The sequence below is a fragment of the Coregonus lavaretus genome (genome assembly GCF_964263955.1).
Source record: "Coregonus lavaretus genome assembly, contig: HAP1_SCAFFOLD_438, whole genome shotgun sequence".
Classification (NCBI taxonomy): domain Eukaryota; kingdom Metazoa; phylum Chordata; class Actinopteri; order Salmoniformes; family Salmonidae; genus Coregonus; species Coregonus lavaretus.
The window spans coordinates 194,371-211,887 of record NW_028159714.1 but is presented as its reverse complement, the minus strand read 5'-3'; the positions used below and the strand labels follow the sequence as shown (position 1 = coordinate 211,887).

The 17,517-nt window shown below is 45.2% G+C and overlaps 1 protein-coding gene across 1 annotated transcript in view; it reads left to right on the top strand.

The window, feature by feature from the left end:
* The window catches only part of cep152 (centrosomal protein 152), a gene marked incomplete at its 5' end in the record, with an annotated part of 44,733 nt that overhangs the window by 2,819 nt on the left and 24,397 nt on the right, over positions 1-17,517 (top strand). Inside the window, 14 exon segments of the mRNA XM_084196856.1 lie at positions 5,442-5,551; positions 7,996-8,068; positions 8,244-8,414; positions 8,659-8,889; positions 9,134-9,290; positions 9,448-9,588; positions 9,904-10,043; positions 14,274-14,474; positions 14,784-14,943; positions 15,644-15,735; positions 16,230-16,399; positions 16,850-17,045; positions 17,047-17,079; positions 17,258-17,404. Of these exon segments, the coding sequence (XP_084052982.1) occupies positions 5,442-5,551; positions 7,996-8,068; positions 8,244-8,414; positions 8,659-8,889; positions 9,134-9,290; positions 9,448-9,588; positions 9,904-10,043; positions 14,274-14,474; positions 14,784-14,943; positions 15,644-15,735; positions 16,230-16,399; positions 16,850-17,045; positions 17,047-17,079; positions 17,258-17,404 (2,022 nt within the window).

Sequence of the window (17,517 nt, the reverse complement as noted above, 5' to 3'; positions counted from 1 at the left end):
TTCCTCCTCCTCCAAACACGGCGAGTTTAGTTGATGCCGAAGAGCTCGATTTTGGTCTCATCTGACCACAACACTTTCACCCAGTTCTCCTCTGAATCATTCAGATGTTCATTGGCAAACTTCAGACGGGCCTGTACATGTGCTTTCTTGAGCAGGGGGACCTTGCGGGCGCTGCAGGATTTCAGTCCTTCACGATGTAGTGTGTTACCAATTGTTTTCTTGGTGACTATGGTCCCAGCTGCCTTGTGATCATTGACAAGATCCTCCCGTGTAGTTCTGGGCTGATTCCTCACCGTTCTCATGATCATTGCAACTCCACGAGGTGAGATCTTGCATGGAGCCCCAGGCCGAGGGAGATTGACAGTTCTTTTGTGTTTCTTCCATTTGCGAATAATCGCACCAACTGTTGTCCCCTTCTCACCAAGCTGCTTGGCGATGGTCTTGTAGCCCATTCCAGCCTTGTGTAGGTCTACAATCTTGTCCCTGACATCCTTGGAGAGCTCTTTGGTCTTGGGCATGGTGGAGAGTTTGGAATCGGATTGATTTATTGCTTCTGTGGACAGGTGTCTTTTTATACAGGTAACAAGCTGAGATTAGGAGCACTCCCTTTAAGAGTGTGCTCCTAATCTCAGCTCGTTACCTGTATAAAAGACACCTGGGAGCCAGAAATCTTTCTGATTGAGAGGGGGTCAAATACTTATTTCCCTCATTTAAAATGCAAATCAATTTATAACATTTTTGACATGCGTTTTTCTGGATTTTTTTGTTGTTATTCTGTCTCTCACTGTTCAAATAAACCTATCATAAAAAATTATAGACTGATCATTTCTTTGTCAGTGGGCAAACTTACAAAATCAGCAGGGGATCAAATACTTTCCCCCCCCCACTGTATACTACCACCAGACTGCTGATGTCATGTGTTAATACTTTTTCATAACGACAACGACAATTTTGATATCGGACGACGATAGGAATGTTCATGATGTCACAGCGACAACTGTCTACAGACATGTCGATAGACCAACTGTAAACCAGCCTTAACAGTGACATTCTTACTTACGACAACGCAGAGAGAAAGCAAACAGAGAAGTAATAAAGTAAAACGCGTAATAATAAATAAAGAATGAGTAACGATAACTTGGCTATATATACGGGGTAACAGAACCGCGTCGATGTGCAGAGGTACTAGGTAATTGAGGTAGATATGTACATATAACTAGGAATAGAGTGACTAGGCAACAGGATAGATAATAAACAGTAGCAGCAGCGTATGTGACGAGTCAAAGTTAGTGCAAAAAGGTACAATGCAGCTGGCAGGGTTTGTTCTGGATCAAAAAGGTAAAGCTTCATTTTTGAGAACGTTTTAGAGGCCCCCATCTAATTCTTTTTTTTGTCATTGTTGCAATTTTAGAATTCCTTCCTTCCTTTTCTGACTTGGTCACAGATACCTTAAAAAAAAAAAAAAAAAGTACGGGCGTGGATCAGAAAACCAGTCAGTATCTGGTGTGACCACCATTTGCCTCATGCAGCGCGACACATCTCCTTCTCATAGAGTTGATCAGGATGTTGATTGTGGAATGTTGTGGCCTTTTATTGTCCCCAGCACAAGGTGCACCTGTGTAATGATCATGCTGTTTAATCAGCTTCTTGATATGCCACACCTGTCAGGTGGATGGATTATCTTGGCAAAGGAGAAATGCTCACTAACATGGATGTAAACACATTTGTGTACTAAATTTGAGTGAAATACACTTTTTGTGCGTGTGGAAAATGTGCGTGTGGAGAACACTTTACATGTTGCCTTCATTTTGTTCTCTCTCGCACTCTCTTTATATAAAACAAATGTAATATTTATGTTGTATTATACAGGGATCATTTGAAAAAGAGACCTAGTTTCTAGGTCTACCCTGTTTAAAATAAAGGTTAAATAAAACATTTTAAACTAACTATTTAGCAGTCTTATGGCTTGGGGGTAGAAGCTGTTCAGGGTCCTGTTGGTTCCAGACTTGATGCATCGCTACCGCTTGCCGTGCGGTAGCAGAGAGAACAGTTTATGAATTAGGGTGGCTGGAGTCTTCAACAATTTTTTTTGGGCCTTCCTCTGACACCGCCTGGTATAGAGGTCCTGGATGGCAGTGAGCTTGGCGACGTGCTGGGCCTTCCTCTGACACCGCCTGGTATAGAGGTCCTGGATGGCAGTGAGCTTGGCGACGTGCTGGGCCTTCCTCTGACACCGCCTGGTATAGAGGTCCTGGATAGCAGTGAGCTTGGCGACGTGCTGGGCCTTCCTCTGACACCGCCTGGTATAGAGGTCCTGGATGGCAGTGAGCTTGGCGACGTGCTGGGCCTTCCTCTGACACTGCCTGGTATAGAGGTCCTGGATGGCAGTGAGCTTGGCGACGTGCTGGGCCTTCCTCTGACACCGCCTGGTATAGAGGTCCTGAATGGCAGTGAGCTTGGCGACGTGCTGGGCCATACACACTACTACTCTCTGTAGCACCTTGCAGTCGGATGCCAAGCAGTTGCTATACCAGGCGGTGATGCAGCCAGTCAAGATGCTCTCAATGGTGCAGCTGTATAACTTTTTGAGGATCTGAGGGCCCATGCCAAATCTTTTCAGCCTCCTGAGGGGGAAGAGGTGTTGTCGTGGCCTCTTCAGGACTGTGTTGGTGTGTGTGTGTGGACCATGATAAATCCTTAGTGATGTGAAAACAGACACAGAAAACAGTAACTATGCCTGTGCACTTAAGCAGCATATTCAGGCACCATATAGTCGGGGTTCATTGAAGTGATGTTCATGACCTCCTCTTTGGAATGCACGGCTGTGCCAAGGTTGAGCATAGACGGTGAAAATGTCTGATAGGGAGTTTAATGATTTGTCGACGTAGATGACATGTTCTTCAGATTTACTGAAGAGGCTCTGGGTCGGTCTTCTCATCTGGCAAATGTGTCATGACCACATCGTCTCTGATATGACCACATCATCTCTGTCATGACCACATCGTCTCTGATATGACCACATCATCTCTGACATGACCACATCATCTCTGTCATGACCACATCATCTCTGACATTGTGGTATATTTAGGCGTAGATCATCTATGTGATCTGAACGGTCACACTGCCCACTCTTAGTACTGTATTTGGTACAGTGTGACAGTGGGAACCTTGTTGCCTGCCGTTTTGCATTTCTAAGACATCGCCTGCTCCAATCAGATGCAGGCATTCTCAGTGTGTTACTCACCTCTCAGCCATCTGCTCTGTATCATCCCCCAACCTGTTACCTGTGCTGTGCTGGGATATTATTGCCCCAGGCCAGGCAGCACAGGCTCAGCCATCTGCTCTGTTCATCCCCCAACCTGTTACCTGTGCTGTGCTGGGATATTATTGCCCCAGGCCAGGCAGCACAGGCTCAGCCATCTGCTCTGTATCATCCCCCAACCTGTTACCTGTGCTGTGCTGGGATATTATTGCCCCAGGCCAGGCAGCACAGGCTCAGCCATCTGCTCTGTATCATCCCCCAACCTGTTACCTGTGCTGTGCTGGGATATTATTGCCCCAGGCCAGGCAGCACAGGCTCAGCCATCTGCTCTGTATCATCCCCCAACCTGTTACCTGTGCTGTGCTGGGATATTATTGCCCCAGGCCAGGCAGAACAGGCTCAGCCATCTGCTCTGTTCATCCCCCAACCTGTTACCTGTGCTGTGCTGGGATATTATTGCCCCAGGCCAGGCAGAACAGGCTCAGCCATCTGCTCTGTTCATCCCCCAACCTGTTACCTGTGCTGTGCTGGGATATTATTGCCCCAGGCCAGGCAGAACAGGCTCAGCCATCTGCTCTGTTCAACCCCCAACCTGTTACCTGTGCTGTGCTGGGATATTATTGCCCCAGGCCAGGCAGAACAGGTGAAAGGCTGTCAGACGGTTGGCACACTGAAGCTAGCTCTGCTCTGTATTTCCTCATTTTTTAAATTAAACGTCATTATACTCTCTCTGTCTCTCTCCCACTCTCAGTAGTGTGAGGCAAGAGCAGAGTTTCATTCAACTAGATTTGACTAGGCCACACCGCTTACTCTCTGGATTAATAAAACAGAAGAGTTGCATTTTACTAGACTAGATCAAGCATGGCTGGATTATTGAAGCCCTGACTGGAATGGATTATCATTGGATTAACATTGCATTGAAAAACTGGATTTATTCTACAGAGAACTGACTACATTATTTTTTTTGCTTGTATGTTGAACGTACGGGAGGCTATTATGCGCAACAAGTCGGTCATGTGAAAAATGTTGGTCACTGGTGGAAATCTGAAGTGTTTCTGCTCCACTAAACCAGGCTAAATGGTGTGTGTGAACCAGACGGGAACACGACACGAGGCTAGTCTAGAACATGCCTGGGCGCAGGCCTTCGGATGTTTCATAGTCGCACAAAATGATCCTCTGTGTGGTGAGACGAGACCGGAATCATGTGGCTCGGGAAACTGAAGTAGACGCCTTTCTTCAGTTCTGTTGATAACTGCCATGAGTGGGACATTTTGAGTCCTGCTCTGGTTGGGGGATATGCATCCTACGATTGAGGACACAGTGGAAGATGTGAGGAACATCCAACTGGCCTTATGGGAAGTAAGTAGCTGTCTTTTTTTACTGTTCTCTTCACTCAGGCTACAGGGTTCTCAGGCTGCATACTGAAATGGCGCCCTATTCCCTATATAGGAAGTGCATTAAATTTGAGCATGGCTGGTCAAAAAGTAGTTAACCATAGGGAATAGGCCTTACTCTTCACTCAGGGCTCCCTGTAGCTCGCTGTAGTGTAGAGCACATGTATTTATGTCGCCGGCTGTCAGGGAAACCTGTTGTGGGAGTCTCTCAACAGCTCAAAGGGTTTCGCCTGGGCGTGACGCCTGACGCAGTGGAGAGTTGCTGTCTGTCTGTTGGACATGAGCTTATTTGCTTCGTACACTTTGTCAAATCAGAAATGACTACAGTGAAAATGGACAAATGCTTTTCACATGTTGAATTTTAGAGGAGAGGTGCAATTAAAAAAAAAAAAAAAGGCGTTTGTTTAGAAATAATATAAATTTTATTTTAAGCAGTTCTGTGAACATTCTCAAGGTTTTTTATAACTCCTGAGACATGTAGTTTCAGTGGCTGAGGGAATTCTTTAACCTATTTGAGCGATTGCCCCCACTGTTTTCCTAGACTGTGTCACTGTATAACCCTGTAACCAAGGTAACCACAGCACAGTGAGTCATATTCACATGTTGTGTTTCTTCTTCTCTAGCTCCACAAGCTGCTGACTGACCTGCCTGATGACGTGCTGTTTCTTCTTCTCTAGCTCCACAAGCTGCTGACTGACCTGCCTGATGACGTGCTGTTTCTTCTTCTCTAGCTCCACAAGCTGCTGACTGACCTGCCTGATGACGTGCTGTTTCTTCTTCTCTAGCTCCACAAGCTGCTGACTGACCTGCCTGATGACATGCTGGAGGACAGCAGAGACTCCTCCTCTCCGGAGCTGGACTGCTCTCCCCGTAGCAATCCAGACACACGTAACAGGTAAGGTTATTTACAGTGGGGAAAAAAAGTATTTAGTCAGCCACCAATTGTGCAAGTTCTCCCTCTTAAAAAGATGAGAGAGGCCTGTAATTTTCATCATAGGTACACGTCAACTATGACAGACAAATTAAGAAAAAAAAATCCAGAAAATCACATTGTAGGATTTTTGATGAATTTATTTGCAAATTATGGTGGGAAATTAGTATTTGGTCACCTACAAACAAGCAAGATTTCTGGCTCTCACAGACCTGTAACTTCTTATTTAAGAGGCTCCTCTGTCCTCCACTCGTTACCTGTATTAATGGCACCTGTTTGAACTTGTTATCAGTATAAAAGACACCTGTCCACAACCTCAAACAGTCACACTTCAAACTCCACTTTGGCAAAGACCAAAGAGCTGTCAAAGGACACCAGAAACAAAATTGTAAACCTGCACCAGGCTGGGAAGGCTGAATCTGCAATAGGTAAGCAAATTGGTTTGAAGAAATCAACTGTGGGAGCAATTATTAGGAAATGGAAGACATACAAGACCACTGATAATCGCCCTCGATCTGGGGCTCCACGCAAGATCTCACACCGTGAGGTCAAAATGATCACAAGAACGGTGAGCAATAATCCCAGAACCACACGGGGGGACATAGTGAATGACCTGCAGAGAGCTGGGACCAAAGTAACAAAGCCTACCATCAGTAACACACTACGCCGCCAGGAACTCAAATCCTGCAGTGCAAGACGTGTCCCCCTGCTTAAGCCAGTACATGTCCAGGCCCGTCTGAAGTTTGCTAGAGTGCATTTGGATGATCCAGAAGAGGATTGGGAGAATGTCATATGGTCAGATGAAACCAAAATAGAACTTTTTGGTAAAAACTAAACTCTTTGTGTTTGGAGGACAAAGAATGCTGAGTTGCATCCAAAGAACACCATACCTACTGTGAAGCATGGGGGTGGAAACATCATGCTTTGGGGCTGTTTTTCTGCAAAGGGACCAGGACGACTGATCCGTGTAAAGGAAAGAATGAATGGGGCCATGTATCGTGAGATTTTGAGTGAAAACCTCCTTCCATCAGCAAGGGCATTGAAGATGAAACATGGCTGGGTCTTTCAGCATGACAATGATCCCAAACACACCACCCGGGCAACGAAGGAGTGGCTTCGTAAGAAGCATTTCAAGGTCCTGGAGTGGCCTAGCCAGTCTCCAGATCTCAACCCCATAGAAAATCTTTGGAGGGAGTTGAAAGTCCGTGTTGCCCAGTGACAGCCCCAAAACATTACTGCTCTAGAGGAGATCTGCATGGAGGAATGGGCCAAAATACCAGCAACAGTGTGAGAACCTTGTGAAGAATTACAGAAAACGTTTGACCTGTGTCATTGCCAACTAAGGGTATATAACAAAGTATTGAGAAACTTTTGTTATGGACCAAATACTTATTTTCCACCATAATTTGCAAATAAATTCATAAAAAATCCTACAATGTGATTTTCTGGATTTTTTTTGCTCATTTTGTCTGTCATAGTTGACGTGTACCTATGATGAAAATTACAGGCCTCTCTCATCTTTTTAAGTGGAAGAACTTGCACAATTGGTGGCTGACTAAATATTTTTTTTCCCCACTGTATATTTATTTATTCAGCCAGAGACCGAGATGAAATGGAGGGGGGAGTAGCAGCAGAGGGGGGAGTGGGGAAGGGGGATGGGGAGAGTAGGAGTAGAGGTGGGGTCAGGGTTCGTTCCCACGCTTAGGGTGTAGTATAGGTATACCAGGCGGTGGTGTTACCCAGTAGACCAGCCTCGGGCACAAGACACACATTTTGAATGTTGGTACATTTAGGCTAGCAGCCATCATGGGATAACGCAGAACACACATTTCCATTGGACATTCATGGGTACTAACCTGTGCCCCCGCACATTGACTGTACCGGTACCCCCTGTATATAGCCTCCCTACTGTTATTTCACATTGACTCTGTACCGGTACCCCCTGTATATAGCCTCCCTACTGTTATTTCACATTGACTCTGTACCGGTACCCCCTGTATATAGCCTCCCTACTGTTATTTCACATTGACTGTACCGGTACCGCCTGTATATAGCCTCCCTACTGTTATTTCACATTGACTCTGTACCGGTACCCCCTGTATATAGCCTCCCTACTGTTATTTCACATTGACTCTGTACCGGTACCCCCTGTATATAGCCTCCCTACTGTTATTTCACATTGACTCTGTACCGGTACCCCCTGTATATAGCCTCCCTACTGTTATTTCACATTGACTCTGTACCGGTACCCCCTGTATATAGCCTCCCTACTGTTATTTCCCATTGACTCTGTACCGGTACCCCCTGTATATAGCCTCCCTACTGTTATTAGATGAGTTGTACGTTTTTGTATTGATGATCATTCCATACACCTCAGAAGGACTTATTGTTTTGTATTGATCTCTCAGATCACAACAGCCTACGTGGAATCACCAACAAACCGAATGGTCCGATCACCAAACACCTGCCTCTCATGAAGAAGTAAGAGTTTCAACAACCCAAGACTTTCCTTGTCAGTTGTTGAATGTGTGACGTTGTGTGTTCATATCGAGATCTTGAGATAAGTGTCATATCAAGATATGTGTTATATCGGGTGACGTGTTATGCCAACACCATATTTTTAAAGGGAAACCAATATTGTCCCTGTCCTTTGCAGAACAATGAGGAATATGACCACGGCTCCTACCATGAGTACCCCTACGAAGAGGTTGCTGGGGTTGGGCAGATCAACAGCCATGCTAACCATGCCAGTGTCCCCCAACAGGGCCACCCTCCTATACCCCAGCCTAAGGCCTGGAACCAGCGAGGACTGACTGAGTACCAGCATGTACGTCATGTTTTTAACTCGAACTGGCCTAATAAAACATCAAGCCTAGTCCTGGACTCAAAATGATATTCTCCATTGAAAGTGCTTCTTAGGCTTGATCTGTGTCTGGGAAACCGGCCCCAAGGTTTTTTTTTTATTATGAGCGAGAGACGTGACTATTCTCTTCCAATGCAGCCCTTATGATTTTTGGTTGCAACTCAAGTCACATGGGTTTTAACAACAACTTCATCTCCCCTCCGAACAGGAGCACCAACATTATAGCCATGGTGAAGGTTACACGTACACCAGCGTGGGTACCGAGCAGTCTGCAGCAGCCGGTCCTGATTTCTCCACGGAGGAGGCGGGGTATGGAGATGAGCTGTACCCACGTGGCGCTGTTCTCCCTGGGGTGGAGTACCAAGTAGTGGGGGGGGGACAGAGGGACGAGGAGAGCTACGCCGGTGGGGATCAGAACAACACCAGGAAGCACGTCCAAGTGAGTGGGGTCATATTTTATTTTTTATTTTTTACTTCAACAAGATTTTGATGAGAGTAGATGTTGTTGTTTTTTTCATGTTTTTATGGACAGTAATGTGACTGTAAGAAATCTGGCATTAAACTCAATTAGAATCTTGTTACCAGTAATAATAATGCATTGATATCATCAATCATTATTCGATAGTCTCTGGGCTGATCAAATTGATTTATTGTCTCACCGTTGTTATGTTGTCCTCCTGTAGAACTTTGACAGTGGCGGATCAGGAGACCATTATAAGGCCAGCTACAACCCCTACCAGCCTGCTAGCCAGACCAAGATGTTCAACTCCGAGGTCCCTCACCAGCACCTTGACGACCACTATGACCAGCTGCAGAGAGACTTCCTGGACTCAGCACAGAGTGAGTCATTTCACATTGTCTTGGTTGGATGTTCATGATCTTCTTCTAATTTGACCGGTTATGTTGTTATTGTTGTTGTTCTTCATGGCTTGCTTATTTGATGTTTTATTGATAAGGTAGGAGATTCATCCTCATTTTTTTGTTCCACGTGTCCCAGGTACTGCAGACGCTCAGCAGCTGGCCCAGCTCCAGATCCTGAACCAGGCCCACCTGAGACAGATCGAAGACCTGGAGCAGAAACTGGAGGATTCAAGACGCAACATGAGATACCTGGAGCATCAGTTTGCCATCGTGAGAGGTATGTGGATACTGGGAAACCATATGCTAGTCTACTGTCCCACTTCATGAACTGTCATGCGCATGTGTAGTGGAAGTGAAAACTCACCCATAACATGTTGGCTGGTGACATTCACCTTCCCTTAGATCTGAAACCTAAAGCCAACTGACACTCACGGATTGACGGACTAGTCTCTTGCTCTGTTGGCTAAGAGGGTTAGCTTTGAGTGGTGTGTTTTTTTGGGGCAGATGGTTGTGAGTTCCAGCCCATCTCATGGCAGAACCGAATGCACTCTGTTACACATGAATAGCTAGATGTTCCTCTCCCCCCCCCCAGATGAGAAGGAGGGTCTAGTGGTGAGTCTGACGGAGTCCAACAGAGTGACGGAGGAGGCCAAGGAGAGAGAGGTGCTGCTGCAGACTAGCGTTAAGTCTTTGGAGCTGCGGGTCCAGGCGCTCACTGACCGAGATCATGAGGTACGGTTTATGTCAGTTGACGTTACCATGACGATAATGGATTTTGGGGGTTGTAGTACACCCTGCGCTTGATGGGAGACTTGTATTCAAATTCTAGTCGGTTGGATTGGAACGTTGTCCTAGGGCTGTGGCGGTCATGACGTTTTGTCAGCCAGTTATTGTCATGCGGATTACTGCCGGTCTCACGGCAATTGACCGTTAATGAACATAAACACGTTTAGCATCTCCAGGCCCCCCATGCATACAAGCCACTGATGTGCGCTATAATATACACAATCGCAACAAATCCGTTATTTACAGTGCCTTCGGAAAGTATTCAGACCTCTTGACTTTTTCCACATTTTGTTACGTTACAGCCTTATTCTAAAATGGATTAAATAAGAACATTTCCTCAGCAATCTACTCGCAATACCCCATAATGACGAAGCGAAAACAGGTTCTTTAGAAGTTTTTCAAAATGTATAAAAAAACAGAAATACCTTATCTGAATAAGTATTCAGACCCTTTGCTATGAGACTCGAAATTGAGCTCAGGTGCATCCTGTTTCCATTGATCATCCTTGAGATGTTTTTACAACTTGATTGGTGTCCATCTCTGGTAAATTAAATTGATAGGACATGATTTGGAAAGGCACACACCTGTCTATATAGGGTCCACACCTGTCTATACAGTTGACAGTGCATATCAGAGCAAAAACCAAGCCATGAGGTCGAAGGAATTGTCCGTAGAGCTCCGAGACAGGATTGTGTCGAGGCACAGCTCTGGTGAAGGGTACTAAAAAATGTCTGCAGCATTGAAGGTCCCCCAAGAACACAGTGGCCTCCATCATTCTTAAATGGAAGAAGTTTGGAACCACCAAGACATCTCCTAGAGCTGGCCGCCCGGCTAAACTGAGCAATTGGGGGAGAAGGGCTTTGGTCAGGGAGGTGACCAAGAATCCGATGGTCACTCTGACAGAGCTCCAGAGGTCCTCTGTGGAGATGGGAGAACCTTCCAGAAGGACAACCATCTCTGCAGCACTCCACCAATCAGGCCTTTATGGTAGAGTGGCCAGACGGAAGCCACTCCTTAGTAAACGGCACATGACAGCCCGCTTGGAGTTTGCCAAAAGGCACCTAAAGGACTCTCAGACCATGAGAAACAAGATTCTCTGGTCTGATGAAACCAAGGTTGAACTCTTTGGCCTGAATGCCAAGCGTCACGTCTGGAGGAAACCTGGCACCATCCCTACGGTGAAGCATGGTGGTGGCAGCATCATGCTGTGGGGATGTTTTTCAGTGGCAGGGACTAGGAGACGAGTCAGGACCGAGGCAAATTACTGAGAGCTGGGTAGGCTACTCCGGTTTTTATAGCGAAGCAGCTGAGAAATCATTATAGTAGCAGCTGGGATCCTCTTCTTTTTTGTGGCAACCATTTAAAACTCTACTTTCACACGGGATCGCATATAGAAATGTCTGGGCTTATAAGAACACTTATTTCACTTCACACATCAACCACTGTTTGAGGAGCAGCCTCTCGTTGCGCTACAGGTGATTATATTCCGCCCAAACTCTGTATGCCTTTTGGCTCTCCAACCCTGTTCCTGCTGCTACCCAGTGTTTAATTTGGGAAACCAAGTGAAATCTGTTCGGTAACATGTTTTCACAACGAAACATATTTAATTAAACTGACAACAGGCCCTATCTCTGCGTACCCAAGAATGAAATGAAAGGGAGAGCGGAGGAGATGGAAACGCACGGTGGTGAGATTCTGTAGCTAAAAGGTAATGTGTCAGACGATTTTTTATTTTATTTTTTTTATTATGAAAATATACAAAAATGCCCTATTACTAAGCTATTTAAAATCAAATACAAATTCACGATTGTGGGCTAACTGTAAGCAGCCCTGCACAATCAATGAACCAACAGCATGGCCTAGGCCGATACGTTCTCTCCCAGACGCATGGATAGACATTTTGGAGCGTAGCATAAGGTAACCAGGTCATCCATTATGCATACTAATACAGTATCAAAAACGTCTTGAATCTATGTTTTCTTTTAATGTTTTTCTGTCGTGCGTAATATGCGGTAGGCTATTGTATTGTATAACGACACAATCATTATTTTAAATATTTTTATTTTTTACTTGGCCTATGAATATTCATAAGCTCTAATATGCATATGGATGTTCTACATGCAACGTCTTAAATGTTTTAAAATGAATCATCACCTTAGAAAGCGCTGTCCATTTTGTTGTTTTAGTTTTTAAACAACATCCACAGCGACCATGTTTTCCACTCAGTTTCAACCTGTTGAACTTTTTTCTTTCTTTCAAATTGATCAATCACAGTGAGGTCAAACAATGTAGCCTGACGGTGACTTTTAAAAGCATAATACTGTTTTGATGATAAGTGTTTGATGTGGTTTTCGATTGCATTTGCATTGACGTCAGAGTGGTTAGAGGGACAATGGAGCCCTGAGTACCAGGCAGTTAGCGACCTGATGGTTAGAGGGCCAATAGAGCCCTGAGTACCAGGCAGTTGGCGACCTGATGGTTAGAGGGACAATAGAGCCCTGAGTACTTACTTACTTACTTTATTGTCCCCATGGGGAAATTTTGTTGCAGTGTCATGTACACATTTGAAGTGGAAGTAGAGGAACAATGGAGCCCTGAGTACCAGGCAGTTAGCGACCTGATGGTTAGAGGAACAATGGAGCCCTGAGTACCAGGCAGTTGGCGACCTGATGGTTAGAGGAACAATAGAGCCCTGAGTACCAGGCAGTTAGAGCCCTGATGGTTAGAGGAACAATAGAGCCCTGAGTACCAGGCAGTTGGCGACCTGATGGTTAGAGGAACAATAGAGCCCTGAGTACCAGGCAGTTGGCGACCTGATGGTTAGAGGAACAATAGAGCCCTGAGTACCAGGCAGTTAGCGACCTGATGGTTAGAGGGACAATAGAGCCCTGAGTACCAGGCAGTTAGCGACCTGATGGTCTTAAGTGAGTTGAGTACTACCAACGCATGTCCAGAGTGCAAAAGGGGAGATTATCATGACTCAACGGTCATGTGGAATTTGACAGCAGTCATGACTCATGACTTCCGTTGTGGCAGTAATACGGTCACCGCAACAGTTGTAGACCAGGGTGTTCCAACCCTGTTCCTGGAGAGCTACCCTCCTGTAGGTTTTCACTCCAACCCTGTTCCTGGAGAGCTACCCTCCTGTAGGTTTTCACTCCAACCCTGTTCCTGGAGAGCTACCCTCCTGTAGGTTTTCACTCCGACCCCGTTCCTGGAGAGCTACCCTCCTGTAGGTTTTCACTCTGACCCCGTTCCTGGAGAGCTAACCTCCTGTAGGTTTTCACTTGACTTTTTCCAAGTTTTATTGTGTTACGGGCCAAATTTAAAATTGATTATGGTGTACACTCAATATACCATAATGTCAGTGTTTAAAAAAAAAAACATTTTTTCAAAGTAATTAAAAGCTGAAATGTCTTGAGTATTCAACCCCTTTTTTCATGGCAAGCCTAAATAAGTTCAGGAGTAAAAATGTGCTTAACAAGTCACATAGGAAGTTGCATGGACTCACTCTGTGTGCAATAATAGTGTTTAACATAATTTTTGAATGACTACATACACCATATGTATCTTGCGTGGAGCCCCAGATCGAGGGAGATTATCAGTGGTCTTGTATGTCTTCCATTTCCTAATAATTGCTCCCACAGTTGATTTCTTCAATCCAAGCTGCTTACCTATTGCAGATTCAGTCTTCCCAACCTGGTGCAGGTCTACAATTTTGTTTCTGGTGTCCTTTGACAGCTCTTTGGTCTTGGCCATAGTGGAGTTTGGAGTGTGACTGTTTGAGGTTGTGGACAGGTGTCTTTTATACTGATAACAAGTTCAAACAGGTGCCATTAATACAGGTAACGAGTGGAGGACAGAGGAGCCTCTTAAAGAAGAAGTTACAGGTCTGTGAGAGCCAGAAATCTTGCTTGTTTGTAGGTGACCAAATACTTATTTTCCACCATAATTTGCAAATAAATTCATTAAAAATCCTACAATGTGATTTTCTGGATTTCTTTTTCTCATTTTGTCTGTCATAGTTGACGTGTACCTATGATGAAAATTACAGGCCTCTCATCTTTTTAAGTGGGAGAACTTGCACAATTGGTGGCTGACTAAATACTTTTTTCCCCCACTGTAAGCCTGCAGAATACAAATAGTGTGTGTGTGTGTCTGTCTCTCTCCCTCTAGAACACTAAAAAGCAGCATGTGGCGGAGGCAGCAGTGGACAGCATGCAGCAGCAGATGATGGAACTGTGTCGGTCAGACAGTCTGTCCAGAGCCAGAGAGCAACACGACAGAGACCTGACTGTGGTCAGAGAGCAGCATGACGCCAAGCTGTTGGTGTTACAGCAGAGACTGGACGCCTGCACTCAGGCCCTGGAAGAACAGGTCAGGACCCAGTGGAATTGATGTTGTCGTCATATTAACCAGTAAACATTATCACTTATCGTTTGTTCTTGGTATCACTCTTGACTATCTTGACTATTTTGAGCTAATGAGACATTGTAAGAGGTTCATACATGCTTATGACAATGTAATGAATGCATTATAACCGCAGGCTTTAAATTAATCCATCGTGAAATTTGCTGTATTGGTCCTGGGTGCTCTCTGGTCACGATAGACTGTGAACCTGAGAGTTGTCACAGTGCTGTCAGTGAATCCCATACTAACCACTGTAGTTGCTGTGGTATGGTCCAGGCGGAGGTGGTCCAGTGTCTGCGTGATCAGGTGAGGCAGCAGGCTAGACGGAGAGAGGAGGAGCAGGTGGAGAGAGCAGGAGTCATCAACACCCTCACACAGCATCTAGAGGAGAGCCAACAGCAGTGTGCCAAACTGCTACAGACTGGTGTGTGTCCGTGTCCGTCTGTGTCCGTCTGTGTCCGTCCGTGTGTATGTTTGTGCTGTCCAAACTGCTCCGTGTTTGTGTGAGTGCTGTCACCAACATGGGAAATGTTGAAGCCCCCTCTGTCCATCACCTGTTTATTGAAGCCCTCTCTGTCCATCACCTGTTTTTATTGAAGCCCTCTCTGTCCATCACCTGTTTTATTGAAGCCCCCTCTGTCCGTCACCTGTTTATTGAAGCCCTCTCTGTCCATCACCTGTTTATTGAAGCCCTCTCTGTCCATCACCTGTTTATTGAAGCCCTCTCTGTCATCACCTGTTTATTGAAGCCCTCTCTGTCATCACCTGTTTATTGAAGCCCCCTCTGTCATCACCTGTTTATTGAAGCCCCCTCTGTCATCACCTGTTTATTGAAGCCCTCTCTGTCCATCACCTGTTTATTGAAGCCCCCTCTGTCCATCACCTGTTTATTGAAGCCCTCTCTGTCCATCATCTGTTTATTGAAGCCCTCTCTGTCATCACCTGTTTATTGAAGCCCCCTCTGTCATCACCTGTTTATTGAAGCCCCCTCTGTCATCACCTGTTTATTGAAGCCCCCTCTGTCATCACCTGTTTATTGAAGCCCCCTCTGTCCATCACCTGTTTATTGAAGCCCTCTCTGTCCATCACCTGTTTTATTGAAGCCCTCTCTGTCCATCACCTGTTTTATTGTTCAGGTTCAGTCCAGGAGATGGGCCAGCTGCAAATGAAACTACAGCAGACTCAGTCAGCCAAGACCATGAGTGACAACATGAACAAAGCCTTGCAGGTATTCTCTTTGGTCCTTTTGATTTGCATCCAGAAATGTAGATGTTGATAATGAATAGTCAAATGTGTATCACAAAAAACACTTTTGTTGTTTCTATGCAGAAGTGCACTTTGTCGAGTTAAAGAAATGTAACGAAATAATGTAAACGTAAGAATGTAATGAAAGGAAAATGTGCATCATGTTAAACCGCTCTTCTGAAGGATCAGATCGACCTTTTAATACCTGTTTATAAGCATTAATGAGCCTTTATAATGCTTACTTTAGTGGTTATAACACGTCTCTCTTACCTCTTGGTTTCTATAGGAGAAGCTGTCTGAGCTGACGGAGCAGATCAACCTTTAATACCTGTTATAAGCCTTTAATACCTGTTATAAGCCTTTAATACCTGTTATAAGCCTTTAATACCTGTTATAAGCCTTTAATACCTGTTATAAGCCTTTATAATGCCTTATTATAGCAGTTATAATGTTATGTCACTTTTTTCTCCATCTCAGGAGGAGTTGTCTGAGCTGAAGGAGCAGATCTGTCTGTATGAGTCTGCAGTGAAACATGGAGTCATCTCTGTTGAGCTGAACGGAGGAGATCTCTGGGAGAACCAGCTGTCTGACTCCTATGTAGACCTGGGGATCAAGAAGACTAACTGGAAGAACGGACGAGTTCACAGGTACGCAATGGAACAATTGAATGTTGTACCTTTTTAGACGTGAACTTGAAGTATCCACTTAGTATCAGGGTTGGTGTCAATTTTATTTCAGTTCAGTCAAATTCAGAAAGTAAACTAAATGAGAAGTTAAAAAGTCCGTTTTATTTCCTACATTGAAATGGAATTGACCCCCAACACTGTTTAGTTTATAAGCTCCTGAACTCCAGTCTTATCTGTTAAGAAACTTTTTTAAATGTGTATTATTAGTGGTCCCGTACGGCTCAGTTGGTAGAGCATGGCGCTTGCGACGCCAGAGTCGGGGGTTCATATCCCGCAAGGACCACAAACATAATACAAATGTATGCACTGTCTGAACTGTCTGTAAGTTGATTCGGATAAAAGCGTCTGCCTACGTGGCACATGTATAAAGTTCTCAGCTGTGTTTTACCATGTTCTCCTTCTGCCCTGCAGTACTCCTCTGGTGGAGGTGTCTGAGCCCAACCCCAAGCTGCCCAGAGAGAAGGAGGAAGGGGCTGTGAGGGAGCTGAGGGCCGAGCTCCAGCGCTGTCTGGCCAGTCTGAAGGGGAAGAGGCAGAGGATCAGCCAGCTCCAAGACCAACTACGGGACTCACAGGGACGAGTTAGTGATGGACATTATTTTTTTCTTCCCAGAGGAATTTCAGATCGCCCTTGCAAAAGAGGTTTCTAAGCTCAAGGCTGTTTCCTGGTTAAATAAACGTGAAATTAAAAGAATTCCCACTATTTGGTTTCATCCTCGATTTGTGTATAATTAAAACTCACATATCCCATCGCCAAAAGTCCTATTTTCTCTCTTATTTTTGTCCTATTTTCTTTCTTGTCCGGATCCCGTCCCTGCAGGTGGACCAGCTACAGACCCAGTTAGACCAGGACCAGACCAGCAACACCGCAGAAACCAGACCAATGGACACGCGTCCAGATGTAGCTTCCCAGAAAGAGTTGTCCAGACTGCAGGAGGACAGGCAGCGCCTACAAGAACGCCTTGAGGTTGGCAGCTGAATTTATCATTTGATAACAAGTCTAGAAAGCTTTTCACACTATTGAGCTGCACCAAGCTGAGCTAAACCAATCTATGACGAGCCCAAAAAGTTTCGTTCTGG